The 14,698-nt window shown below is 42.2% G+C and overlaps 1 protein-coding gene and 1 long non-coding RNA gene across 52 annotated transcripts in view; one reads left to right on the top strand and one right to left on the bottom strand.

Moving 5' to 3' along the window:
• The window catches only part of LOC310845117, a 127,501-nt gene that overhangs the window by 44,071 nt on the left and 68,732 nt on the right, over positions 1–14,698 (bottom strand). The gene's annotated exons all lie outside the window — the stretch shown is intronic.
• The window catches only part of MECOM (MDS1 and EVI1 complex locus), a 470,676-nt gene that overhangs the window by 417,016 nt on the left and 38,962 nt on the right, over positions 1–14,698 (top strand). For 22 of the 50 annotated variants that reach the window (XM_083739180.1, XM_083739215.1, XM_083739214.1 and 19 more), the window contains 2 exons: positions 1,921–2,068; positions 4,914–5,067. In XM_083739180.1, coding sequence (XP_083595306.1) covers positions 1,921–2,068; positions 4,914–5,067 — 302 coding nt within the window. Of the gene's footprint in view, positions 1–1,920; positions 2,069–4,910; positions 5,068–10,319; positions 10,374–14,698 lie in introns of all 50 variants that reach the window. The other 28 variants (XM_083739177.1, XM_083739213.1, XM_083739179.1 and 25 more) reach the window with 3 other exon arrangements.

Below are 14,698 nucleotides of genomic sequence, written 5' to 3'. Positions count from 1 at the left end.
GTAGATCTATTAACCAAAATGTGTCATTTTATAGCCTGTTCACATGCGGTTACAGCGGAGGAGACCGCCAAGTTGTTTGTAGAGCATATTTTCAGGTTGCATGGCGCCCCCTTGAGGGTGGTCAGTGACAGAGGCAAACAATTTACTTCCAGGTTCTGGAGGAAACTTATGAGCTTACTGCAAGTAGAACTCAATTTCTCCACTGCCCGACACCCAGAAACTAATGGGCAAGCGGAAAGGGCAAACGGCATTTTGCAACAATACCTGAGGTGTTATGTAAAGGACAGAGAAAATGATTGGGTAGATAAGCTACCGCTGGCCGAATTTGCCTACAACAACGCGGAGAATGTGTCCACAGGGATGAGTCCTTTCCTGGCAAACTATGGGTGCCATCCCCGGGCATTCCCAGGAGAGGGGGGGGAGAGGTGGAGCGTGCCGGCAGCGGAACATTTTTTTGAAGAGATGGAAGCGATCCACCGTCAGCTTCAACTTAACTTAGAGAGAGCCAAGGAAGAATATAAGAAGCAAGCAGACAGAAATAGGAGGGAAGGTGAAATCATAAGGGTGGGAGACCGAGTGTGGTTGTCCACCCAAGGACTACCGTTCAAGGGTGGGAGTAAGAAATTGAGACCCAAGAAATTGGGACCCTTTGAGGTCATACAGCAGGTCAACCCAGTAGCATTCAAACTCAGACTGCCCAGTCACATGAAATTACACCCAGTATTTCACAGGTCATTACTGTCGCCGTACCGAGAGGGACGTGAGTGGGGGGAGCGTGAGAGAGAGGCCACCCAAACGCTCGTGATAGAAGAGAGAGCGCGCGACATGAACGTGGCAGGAATCATTGATTCCAGGTGGAAGGGGAATCAGGTGGAATATCTGGTAGAATGGGAGGGGGAAGTAGAGTCGGAAAACACTTGGGTGCCAGCAGAGGTAGTGAATGACGAGATCTTAATAGAAACATTTCATCAGCGTTTCCCAAGAAAACCGCAACCCGTGGCACGATTTAGAAGGGAACACTTTGGGACCACCGATGAGGAGGGAGAGTTTGAAGGGTTCCCAGAGTCAGGGGTGGGTGAGGAAGCTGCCTCCGACGAAGAAGAAGACGGGGAGAGAGACGGGACGCCGTGGCTAGAAGTGTTTGAATCCTCTGATGACGAGGATTGCTCTTTCAGGGGCTTTCCGCCCTCACCGCCAGTGGGAGAGGAGGCGGGAGGGGGTGAAGGGGGGCCTGGGGGGGAGGTGGATGTCAGGGAACTGCCATCGGAGTTAGAGGTGCTGGACAGGCTCCAGCAGAGTAGGAGAGACTCTGCAGCAGAAGCAGGAACCAGCAGGGGGAGTGCAGGAGTTACAGCGGAGGGGAGGCTCTCAGACGCTTCTAGTGAGAATAGTGAAGAGGTAACTAGACCCCCTTTAGGAATTCCCTCCCTTCGCCGGAAACTGTCACGCAGAGAGTCACGAAAGCGCATGTCCGTCAAACAGCTTTTATGTTGGCGTAAATTCCGTAGACGCCCACTGTCAGATTCTACCAGCGACTGACGGAGTCATGCTTTTGGGGGCTCCGTTAGTGCCTGGGTTTGGATGACCGGCCAAACCCCAGCGGGATCAAGCTTTTACGCACAAGCAGCTCATTATCCCATCACATGTGTCCTTCTCCTAAGCAAAAAACATTGTAACCTCAAAGTTTATTGATTTCAATAAATCTACTGCGACTAACCTTGTGCAATCCTATGGGTGATATTCATCGTAGGAGTGGAGATTCTTATTCTATGACTACTTTGATTCCCTGAACTGAAATAAGTTCCTCTTCCTGAAATAGGCTCCTGTCTCTTCACTTCTTGGAACAGGAAAAAGATCTATGCAGTTCCAAAAACCTTGAGTCACCATCTCACCGAGCCTCTTCTTCTTGTATCTTTGCAGCTTAGAAAAGCACATGCTGTCTCACACCGAAGAGCGGGAGTACAAGTGTGACCAGTGCCCCAAAGCCTTTAACTGGAAATCCAACTTGATACGCCACCAGATGTCCCATGACAGTGGGAAGCATTATGAATGCGAAAACTGTGCCAAGGTACAGTGAAATTGTAGGGTGCCTGGAATTTTGTATATGCACCGTTGCTTATGATATGTAGAGTCACATTTTGAGCATCTTAGGTTTGGCTTCAGCACTGAAGCACATGATACCCTCATACAACGTTTCCACTGGACTGAACCACTTCAGGCAACAGGTAGGGGATCAGATTTGAAAGCTTCTCTCGTGTACAAATGATTCCCTGCATATGTAAGGCAAGATGCCCACAAGAAGGCTAGGTCAGAACCTTCTCCCTGACATTTTTGTGTGTGCTTGTTTTGTATGTGTTTTTTGTTAATGTGGGAGAGCGTTCAAACTTGATTCATCCATCTGCAGCCTGAAATGTTTCAGGGCATCACATGAAGCTGCTGATAGTGACATCTAACTCAGAGCTTGGTACATACAGTGGTGCCTCGCAAGACGAAATTAATTCGTTCCGCAAGTTTTTTCGTCTTGCGAGTTTTTCGTCTTGCGAAGCACGGTTTCCCATAGGAATGCATTGAAAATCAATCAATGCGTTCCTAAGGAAACCGCCTTCAGTCCAGGTCCGGGGACAGTCTGTCCCCCGACCTCTTCTGAAGGCCGGGGGGGGGGGGGGACAAGGGCTTTTCTTCCCACCCCCAGCATTTTAAAAAACCCCGGGACAGCAGAGGACTTCTCCGCTGTCCCGGGGTTTTTTAAAATGCTGGCGGGCGGCAGCGCTGCCGCCCACCAGCATTTTAAGATCGCCCCGGACAGCGGACTTCTCCGCTGTCCCGGGGCAATTTTAAAGCCCCCGGGAAGGCAGACGGGGGGGGGAGCAAAGACTTTCGCCCCCCGCCAGCCTTCAGAAGAGGTCCAGGACCTCTTCTGAAGGCCGGTGGGGGGCAAAAGTCTTTGCTCCCCCCCGCCGCCTGCCTTCAAAAGCCGTCCGGGATAGCGGGAAGCGCTTCCCTGCTATCCCGGACCGCTTTTAAAATGCTGGCGGTGGGGAGCAAAGCCTTTCGGCCCCCGCCGGCCTTCCTGGACCTCTTCTGAAGGCTGGAGGGGGGGGGAAAGGCTTTGCTCCCCACCGCCAGCATTTAAAAGAGGTCCCCGGAGATTTCCCTATGGGCTTTCTTCTTGCGAAGCAAGCCCATAGGGAAATTCGTCTTGCGAAGCGCCTCAAAAAACGGAAAACCCTTTCGTCTAGCGGGTTTTTTGTCTTGCGAGGCATTCGTCTTGCGGGGCACCACTGTATTTTGCATGTATGGGGTCACTTTGATGTTGTAGAGAGCACACCCGCCTAAGCAAGGGGTCTGAAATCCATTGATGGTTTTCAGTCAGATGGACTATTAATTCTTATCTCTCAATATACCAATAGGGAAATGCAACTGATTGAATGCCAAAACTACTTGTGTGACTACTGAAACTAGGATTTAGGGTTGTATAGAGTTTTGTGGCAATTAAGCCATTGTGTTGTGTCAGCTGCTTACTCTCACTGCTTGAGCAATATAACAAAAGGGAAATAATACCGTCCAATATACGCCTTTTAGGAGCAGATTATATGTGAGAATCTGCATATATGACATTGTAGAAGACAAATAACTCTGTTTATGAGATGCTGTGTCATGTGTGAACTGCTTGGAGCACAAATCTATTTGTGTAAAATACAGCATAAAAAAAATTGTTTGTGCCTATGGTTTAAGTGCCACAAATAAAACATGGGGGGTGGATGCGTGGGTGTAGCAGAAGCGTTTAGTAAATTTAGTAACTATCAATAGGTCTTATTGATGACATTGTTCTGAAATATATTTGAATAGTGTTGCAGAAAATGCTTGCTGAGTTTTGTTTCTATGAAGGCTAAGCAAACACTTGAGATTATGAAGGCGATAGAGATAATTTCTGGGACCTATCCATTTAGGATCCCAGCAACATGCAGCAATATGTGTTTGGCTCATCCCCTAGGGAGCTATAGTCCAATAGACAAAAATTACTGCCCATTTGCAACCCATCCTCCATTTTCTCTACTTAACAAAACAGGGCAAGGATAAGCTTTGACAGTCAGGACATTGCAGTTCTTAGTAAACCATGAGTCTTAGTTGTAGGGACCTGGTTTAGGAATATCATAAACAGACAGAATTAGGGGTTTAAGAAAGAAGCGAATAGCTGCAAACTGTATTGGAATGGTAATGATGATAACAACAAAAGTAGCAAAAGGTTAGATTCAGATTTAGCCATGCTTAGGCTAGACCTATTGAAAGTCATGTCTAACTAAGTCACATTTCAGTGGATCTACTCTAAGTATCCTTTGCAGGATCCAACCTAATATTTACATCTGTCTATTGCTGTCTTTACATTTTATTATGCTGGAAATGGCTGCTATTGTTACTATACAGTTTATAAATTCTAAAATGTATTTTCTCTTAAATACTGTATACTCTCAGTGAAGCTAAACATGCAAAATAAATGAAACTGCATAGATGTTTTAGTACTTCTGCACATTTTCAAACCACTTTGAAACTGGTTTAACCATTATGGCATCCTCCAAAACCCCCTGAGAGTTGTACTTTTGATGGTTAGTGGCTAGAAGCCCCTAGCTTCATCACAGAATTTAGTTTCCAGGGTTTCTTGTATGGGAGCCAGGGCCCTTAAGTGTGCTTGCCGCTGTTTTAAATGTGTACTGTAGACAGGCCTTAAAAGTCACCTCTTCTTTTAATTCACTTACATAACTGAACTCGCATAAACTATTGAAAAAAGCCAACTTTTGCCTATTTCATATGCAATGCCTCCTGGTTTGACTAGAGTCTTATGCAATTGCTGGTGTTGTTGTTTTTCCTTGTCTGCATCAAAGTTTCGTGTTTAATCAGTACTCATTTCCTAGCAGGTTTTCACGGACCCCAGCAACCTCCAGAGACACATTCGTTCGCAGCACGTTGGGGCTCGTGCGCATGCTTGTCCAGAGTGTGGTAAAACTTTTGCCACTTCTTCAGGCCTCAAACAGCACAAACATATCCACAGCAGTGTCAAGCCTTTTATATGTAAGTCTCCCACTTAACCACTAAGCTTCTGTGTCTGTCTGTTTTTTTTTTTTAGCAAGATGCGGAATCAGATAAACATGCTCCCATTGAAGCATTAGCAATCCCAACGGTCTTTAATCAGACAGTTCCCAACTGTCTTTAACTGGATTGTGCCTTTAATCAGAAAAATAAAATATTGTGTTGGTGGAAAGTCTGGAGCCGTATATTGCACTGACAAGCAATTTTCTTACTCCTATCAACCTCTGTAGTTCTGGGACTTGCTCAAGAAGTGTTCGGGGAGGACTTGTCTTATTTCAGGCAGCAGAATTATTAGAAATTTAATTTCCAGTCTCAACATATGGTCTTCACTCATTACTTTCCCCACAAGCAGATACTCTAGCAGATTTAACTGTAGGAAGTTAAATAAGACTTACGGAACATAATTTCGGCTGCAATCCTAGACACGCTTAACATGAGAATGAGTCCCAATGAACCCAATCGGGCTTACTTGTTAATAGGATTATACTGCCAACTTATTGTTCTATGAATGTACGGGAACCCTTGGTATAAGAATAATTATCTGCAATCTCCCTGGTACAGAAAGGGCACCTTGCAACAGATGCCTTTAAAATTCTGCAAAGTTCTGCATGTGTTGTCCGTTCAGTCTATATGGGACAGGGAAGCTGGGGTCACCTTCCCATGTGGCATGGCTGACTGAAGGCCTGCCACTCCCTTTCTTTCTCTGTGTATGTATGTGTCTGTGTAGAATCAGCACTCTTGTCACATTTCATTTCAGGTGTATTCCTCACTACCAAATTGGCACAGTGGTTGGTTACGCATGCTTCTTTACTCGCACTTATAATTTTATATGTTTTGCAAAATAAATGCTGAATTTGTACAATCTGCTTTTGTGCACACTCTAATAAATGTGATACTATGTGCTTAAAAAGTGCACGTGCCAAAACAGGATAGCGAAGTAACCAATTCTGGTTTGTGCTAGAAGTACAGTAGTCAGTGTGTGAATGAATTGCTGAAAATAGCACCTGACCACTGAAGGCCTTTGAGAACCACATAGAGATTACTTCAAAATCACAGAGAGAGTCTGCTATGGTTTCTAGGGTACTTGCAGCGTAGCCACAAGACTCACCTTGTTTTTGTAATCTACTTCACCTTTCTCTTTTGAACTTGAAAAGATGTCACCCTGGGCTAGGAAACTTGCATGGAGCAGCATCAACGACATAAAGACAGCCAAGGGTATGTGGGACGATGGAATGCAACGTAGTGCAGAAGAAAGCAGACGGGAGTAACCATGTAGAAATCAGGAGAGGAATACAAACTCAGAGGAAGGCTGTAGAGCCAGAATTAAGCCTACACATTCATTTGCTCCTAAAAATTCCACCCCCAAAGGCATTCCCATGGCACGAACTTTCCTTCCCTGAAGTAATGATCATGGAGGAGATCCTCTGCCTCTGCTGCATGTTGCTATTGAGGATAGCCACTTCATGATGCCTGCTCTCTATTTGGTTAGAGCTTATAAACCTTGTGGCAAGGAGGTGAGAATTCACTATAGGGATGCTGCTTTTGGTTCCCATATGGACCAGCTCTTGGAGGAGAGCACTCCGCGTATTTTTCCTGCCTGTTTCATTTCAGAAGCTGCCTGGTATCCGAGACTCTGTAGGCAATTCTGGAAATACTTTTATAACCTCATTTTATATTGTGTGCTCTGGCATACTTCCCTAGGCCCAAGTCTAATTATGCTTTGAACCTTTTGTAAGTTTATTTATTTATTCTTAATGTAGCCTCAGGAAGAAGAGCTACTGGTGGATGTGACTAATAAAGTGTAAGAAGATTCCACCAAATGAGATTCCCTTGAGCAAACCACCGAAAACCCTGGAATCGTTCCAAATGATTGCTAATTTCAAAACAGCTTCTAGCTACTCTTTCCCAAAGGAAGAGGCCATCTTTATAGACAAACTCAACAAAGAATCCTTATTGATTTAGTTATGTGAGAGCCTTTCAGTAGCTGTCAACATTGAGAATTATGGCAGTGAAGGTTTATCACCGGACATATTTCATTCTATTCAATTGCTTTCAAATTTATCTAAGCAGAAGTCAAGGCAACTCAAAATTTTACTATTTTTTATTTTTAAAAATGCAGATAAAAAAGTGGGGGAATAAACCAAGACGCTATCACCACTATTCTTGGAAGCTGTTGTTGGGGACAACTTAACTATTGGGAAAAATAAGCTGTAAAAGAGGAGCCCAGTCAAATTGCTACCTGCACCATGGTACAATTACCCAGGATCTTGTGGCGAGTGTTTGCCTTTTCCTCACCCGTTGTCCTGGACATTCCTTGCTTCTCAGAATTTTGCAGTGGCTTCAGGAGTTATCACAGTAGAATGAAAGGTGTAGCAGGAAGGAGTCTGTCTCTGAATGTATGACTTCTGTGTGTGTATCCGTTTCCCTTGAATTGTGTGTTGTTCACAACAATATGGCTGACCAGTGTCCTAATTCATACTTTTCCCATTAGCTGATCCTAGGTTTGAATTTTTAAAAAGATATTTGAGATACAGCATGCGAAGTGATTGGATGATTCCAAGGCACCACTTAAGTCCTAGGTGGTGGTGTTTCAGTACAGTAAATACTTTATAGACATTTCTCTCAACTAAGTTAATATTCAATAAAACACAACAGCTGGTCTGGCACAAAATGCTCAGTTGCTCAGGGAACAAAGCATTTTGCACTCCACCATTGGTGAGGGGAAGAAAACATCCTTGGAAGAGGTCTCAGCACATAGGAAAGAAAGGACAGGAGGCCAAGAGCTAAGCAAGCTGAAGAAAGAGAAGATGGAGAAGTCCTGAAGAAAAGGGACAAAAGGACACTAAGTCAATAAGGACACAAGAAAGAGTGAGCTCTGAAGAAACACAAAGGTGTGCAAATCAGGAAAGGCTGTATGCTATGGAGGGATAGGAATTCTGAAGGAGAGTGGCAAAAGGAATCAAAGAGTCATAGTTGGAAGGTACCATGAGGGTCATATAAGTCCAACCCCCTGCAATGCAGGATTTTTTTGCCCAATGTGGGGCTTGAACACACAACCCTGAGATTAAGAGTCTCATGCTCTATCGACCGAGGAAGTGGGGCACTCAAACACTGGTGAATGAGATATGTAAATGAAGGAAAGAGGAGCCAAGGGGGGGGGGGAAATTGGGCTGGGAACTGTGGGTCAGGGAACCAAGGGTACATTACCAGTGTAGAGCCTGATAGGAGAATTGTACTAGATGTGTCTTTTATTGTTATTGTTTCATTTGATTTGGCCACCCTACGGGGGGACAACAGGTCTAATAAATCTGGAGAGGTCTAATAAGTTGGTGGAGAGGCTGAATAGCATTTTACATATTGATTTGAAACAAGCAGCCAATGTTTTGACTGCAAGCTTCTATTCCACTAAAACATTTTCAATTGGAAAGTCTATGTGCTGCCCTATCCTATTGATCAACTTTAGCAAGAGCGCTATAAACACAGCTGTTACAGTTAAAGTTAGATCTCATGGCTGCCCAAATCAACCAACTGCATGCTATTCAGGAAGATACCTTAAGGCACTGCATAACGATTAGTAGAAGCTCAGCAATAATTTGACACTGTGATGCCAACACTACGCACTGTTTCCTCAGGGGATTGCTCTAATTAAAATTAAGTAAATCACGGCACACAGGGAGTTCTTATGATTGCTATATCAAGCTGTCTTGAGAGCCCTTTGGATAAAAAAAAAAGCATAAAAATGGAAAATAAATACGGATCTTCCTTCTGCCCCACTGTCATCAATATCATTATGATGTTAGTAATTGTAATTAAATAGCCAATTTTTAATCTGTGGGTTAGCAAATTAATCTGCTGATTAATTTGACATTAGACATAGACACTGAGTAGTTAATAACTGAAAATTATGTAGTTTTTTAAATTAACTAAATTCTAAATTATTAACTACTTAATGTCTGTGGCTCAATTCTCATGACTCTGAAAGCAGATTGAAATATAGATTATTTGAATGTGGGGGCAAACAGTTTAAGATGTTAAAAGAAAACTAGGAATGGATGACTGACTTGAACATTTTTTTTTATCCATGTTTTGATGAAACGATCTTGCCCATCTACCCAACGGCGAGGCAAGTGGCATGTCTTTATTTCAAGACTTGCATCTCTCACGGTGGGAAGTTCAGGTCACTTTTAATGTTATGTGAATCCTTCCTAATTCCATGCCTTACCCCTCTTGTTCTGACATCAGGTCAAACAGCATAATGTGGTTTTACTTTCTATTGAATGTACAAAGAGCTTCCAAGGAAGGATCAGTTAACAGAATTTTTAAGCTTGCTATATTGCACTACTGGGCCACAGAATCCAGATACACACAGCATGAAGGTGTGGGGTCAAACAGGAAGCCAGTTTAATGGAGAGAGGGGCCAACCTGCAATTTCATATCAGCCCACGGGGACTTGTGGTTCAAACTCTTGAGAACCAACAACCAGCTTCCTGTAGCTCTCGAATTAACTTCTTCAGTGTACGAGAACATACTCCATACATTCATCAAGGGAGCAGTTGAATGAATCTGTGTGAGCCTTGAGTCTCAATAATATATCAACATGATTTTTAATGGCTTAAAAGAATTCCCTCAGAGGGCTGTGGTCCTGCTCCTGGAATGGTTGATATTTTTATATATTTGTGCTTCAACTTATTTAAGCAAGCGAAAACATAATTAACTAGACCCAGTTATGACCGTTGTTTAAAGATTTGTGTTCCCTTGCCTGACATCACAGGGCTGTCTTTTTAATATTAGTGAAAATAAAATAATTAGTGAACAATAGCTTCCAGCCATATAGGGACCATTCATACCCTGCGGCTCCAGTTCCTTTTTTCTTTTCTTTTCTTTAAAAGAAAATTCAGATGCTCTGCCATTCTTTTCAAATTAAATCACATGGAAAATGCTTCTTCCCTACTTTTTTCATTAATCAGCAATTGCTAGTGTAACCAAAAGAGCAACTGTGATTTTTCAAATGCAAAGGATGATGGACAGAAAAAACCATAGGACAATTATGAATAATTGCCGTGTAATTACAGAACAAAAGAATTTAAAGATCACATGTCAGGGTAGGATTTTCTGAGCGCTTGTGGCTGGGGGTAGAGGGTCACCTAGAGCAGAGATATCTGATTCCCAGCAAAAAGGCCACACACCATGCTGTACCTTCTCAGTCTGTTTATGGCAACTGTCTCTCGTTACAGTATGCCGCCCTGGCTTGGGAGCAAACTCACCAACACCAACTCACCAACACAAAGGTAATTACACACTGCCTGCCTTCATAAAACCTCCAGCTTGCTCAAATAGAAACCACATGTTGGAATAGACAGCAATGCATTAAAAATAGCACTTAACAGTCATGTGTTTAATAAGCAGAAAATATGCGAACTTCACTTCTAGCTAATTTCTTGGACCTAAATGCTTAAGTCATTGATGGATTATAATGTATTTGGTATCTGGTGTGGGAAGGATTGCAATGGTTAGATGAGTACAGAGTCAAGACGGTGTCGAAAACATACAGGCTGGGAAATAAGACCCCTGGCTTGGAAATTTAAAGCAAATGTAAGGTTATAGAATATAAGAATGTAATGATATAGAATATAAGGGTTTCTCAAGGTGGAAGAGAAAATGTCTCACTGTAGATCCACTCCTGTAATAGCTTGACTTGGCTTAGTTTAAAGTAAAAATGTATATTGAAGTTAAAGGGACTGGCAGGGTTGGAGTGCTACACTAAGAATGAAGCTTATTGGTCTCTTCACATTCTACCATGCATTAGGCAATCCTTTCCCACCCACAACAAATTTTAAGGCGCTTTCATTCTATTTACTTGCACAAAAATACGTTCATCTCCATTTCAACGCTGTCTTTGTCACAAGAATTAAAATGAATGCATCCTATGTTTTCTTTTACGCTCTCTGTTATTGTGAGCTTCTGATTACCATAGATTGAAGACAAACAATAATGAATGACCACTGCCATCACAACCTTTCCTGTGAGCTTCCTGAGGCATTTAATTCGCTACTGCAGCCTTGAGAGACTTAGTTTGATCCACCCAAACTGTTCTTCTGTTTTAAATAGTTGGTTTCCAGTCCTAACTTTATGCACAGCCACATCATACACTAATTTAACCAAAACCCCACAATTCTGTCAATATAAATTTAGGATTATCTCTGTGATGAACTACTGAAAGCATCACCTGACTGGTGGTGGCAATGCACAACCCTACTACCCAAACTCATTCTGAGTGTCAGGGTTCTGGGCCATAAGACCTTTTCCATCCATTGTAATTAGAGAGATAGCAATGTGTAGAAAGCTGCCCTGTTCCATGGAAGTGAATGGAGAAGCCTGCATGCCCCAAGGTAGAGATTAAGACAGTTCTTTTTATAGTGGCAGAGAGAACTGCCAAATGAGGGAAGGAACTACTATAGTGCAAAGTGATCTGGTGTACTTGTTTCCTCATTCTGCCTCTTGCTATTATCCCAGACATAACTGCTGAATCAGGAGATGGGGCCAACCTGAATTGGGGCCATTATGCAGATCTTGAACATTTATGGCTACTGATACAATAGGTTACGTAATGGAATCTGCAAGGGGTCTCCTATCCTCTCTCCATCGTATCAATGTATTAGTGTGCTGCAGTTTAATGCATTCATTAATGATTTTGGCTATAATTTTAAAAGTGAATGTTTGCCCTGCCAGTTAATCTTGCCTTGTTGTGAAGGCCATTAAGAACTACTCATCTCAACTGGTAGTATTGTTGTCTGCTTAGTTTTAAATTTTAACCACTATGTCAGCTGTGTCTCAGATTGCTAGGCATGAAAGCCATTTCATATTTGTATATCTCTGATGTATTTTCATGTGTAAATAAGTGCCAGCCTATTATCTTTAAGAAAGGGAACAACTGAGTACCTCTGTATATAGTAGAAGTCTTCCTGCTTGCATATCAAATCTATTATTTCTTTGTTAAATTTGTATTCTGTCTTTTCTACAAGAGCTCAAAGTCTCTCACCTGGATATTACTTTGGCCAAGATCTATTTAGTAAATTTCACCAATGCAACTGTACCATGTGCCTTCAGACCAGTTAAGAACCTGTGATTTCTTTACTGTGCAATCCCATACAATTCTGTTCAGAAGCAAGCCCTATTAAGTTCAATAATAATAAGATTTATAGGATTGCAAGTTGGATACCATACAAAGCAATAGCAACTTCACTATTAGAAGTCCTGAACACTGTGATAGAGGAATGCCATCTGCATTGGGCTTTAAAAGCAATAAATATTCCAAATTAAATTGACGGATCGAAGAACTTAATTTAGAAAAAATTCCAGATGTTTCTCCAATCTGTGTGATATTTTCTCCAAAATAAGGGGAAATCCCTCACACTTAGAAAGATCAAGTTAAACCTGCTACTGTTCTCGTGTGAGTAATTTTTTTTGTTAATACATTTTTTTTTGCTGAAGCATTCCTTATGAATGAAAGGTATCTTACAGGAACTCTGGCTGATACAGAGCAATAACATTCTTCCTGAATTGTACATTTCTTTGGCTTGCACCCAACCCTGCAACTGTTACTCTAGCTGTTGTCTGATAGATATCAGCAAGGCAACTCATCTGAGCCAGACAGGTGGAATCAGGGCCTTCTCAGACAATGGAACTCTTTGTTGTTGTGATGGGAACAGATAGCTACAGGGTAAACATTTAAGACAGACAACAAGCGGGCAGGTTCTCAAGGATAAGCTTTATAAGAGCAGGAAGGTTAGCATCAGCCACGGTGTACATGGAAGTCAGAGGACGTGATTATAGTTCATGGGAACCAAGAGTGCAGGATGGGATACATTCAATTCAGTTTCCTTTGCAGGCTTAAAATAGAGCCATTGTAAATTATGTCAGCCTGTCTGAAACCACTAAAATAATTGTTAAGAAGGTCTGAGAATGCACAATATGCATTGTTGTATGGCTTTGATGTGTGAAGGGCAAGAGCCTGTGATATAACACAAACTGAGCAAAAGTTAAACTGTTCAACTCTTCTTTACTGGAGGAAGCTGAGTTTTAATGCATAAGGATAATAACCATACCCGCTATTTAGAGTTTAGAGTGGTGATATATAGCCAAAGTGGCAACATCCACACCCAGGAGGGAAGTGTCAGCAAGCCTGGGGGAACCTTACGTTTTGCAGAAGGACAGAAAACCTTGACGGAGGAAAAACCCTCAATAAGCTCAGTGAGAATTGAACATGTTCAGGGGCCATGGAATACTGACTGATTTGTTGGGGTAGAGGAGATAGAAAACCGAGTTGGAGGGGAAATGGAACAGTATAATCCTGGATGACTGACTGCAACACCCCATGCTACAACATTTTATTGTAGGCTCATCTATTTTAAAATTTCAGGCTGTGTGTGCCAATTATATTCCCATACAAAAGGAAGGAATCAGCCAGGAACTCTTAAGGTTTTCAGAAGTATGTTTTTTGTTGTGTTTTAGGGGAAAACCCTAAGCGGGAGGGGACCCCTCCCAACAGCCCAAAGCCTACTAACTGTGCTCGGTGACCATGGAATGCTAAGTAACAACCGAGGAAGACACAAAACTGGAAGGAGAATGGAATGACCGAAATCTTTTACGGCAGCATGCCACAAACAGCAATGCTTTGTTACGGGTCCTCCTTGCATTTGCGCTGATTTTGAAGAAAACTTACCATATACCTGTGTTAGCAAGGCCCTGCCGAGAGCACACATTTGTTCTGAATGCAGATTTGTTTTAGTAAATGACCACAGGAATTGTTCCAACTGTAGAAATTAGCTTAGAAAATGGATTCTTTGTTCATGATGCACATATACAACCACAGTACCTTATTTCCGAAATCAGTCCAGTATAGCTATCATGGTTATGCAGTATATATATAGCAGTATATATCAAAAGCACTAAACCTGTGGTAACTTCTGTTCAGACTTTCTTAGATAAAAGTAACTTTATATGCTTGTGCAATCAAAATAATGGAGCAAACCACGGGGTCAAGTTACTCATGCATACGCAAGTGTTTCTGGGGTCAATATGGTATTTTCTTCTGCAATTATGTCTTATGTCTTATATCATTGTACTATAAAGCAGTGACCATAATCCAGAACTCCACATATGTGCAAAAGATTGGCTTGCATGTAACGTTTTTGTATCTCTTCTCAACTTGCAAGTAGGGAACTGCTGAATCGGAAGGACGACAGGGGTTTCAGGTGCATGCACATGGATTTTTCTGGATCCTGGCCAATGCATATAAAACCTCAAGGCTGTCAGATATTATGAACAATAAAACAATATACTAATGTTGAATTGTTTTTTAAGAAGGGAAAGAAATGTGGGGATTTTCATTTTCTGCTTCTCATTATATTTGCCTAACTGGATTCCTTGTTTTTTACATGCAATCTGCACTCAGACTCATCCTTTCAGATGTCTATGACTAACAATGCAGCCCCTATACATGTTTAAGGCCTTGGTGCTGTCCATTGTTGGTCATACTCAGAACAGACCCATTCAAATCAACAGACTGTGTTAAATGGGGCTTACTTTTAAGTGTATGCACATAGGAATGCTG

Source organism: Podarcis gaigeae (assembly GCF_964106915.1).
Source record: "Podarcis gaigeae genome assembly, chromosome: 5".
Taxonomy (NCBI): domain Eukaryota; kingdom Metazoa; phylum Chordata; class Lepidosauria; order Squamata; family Lacertidae; genus Podarcis; species Podarcis gaigeae.
The sequence above is the reverse complement of the archived record's forward strand: the minus strand, read 5'-3'. Positions and strand labels throughout refer to the sequence as shown.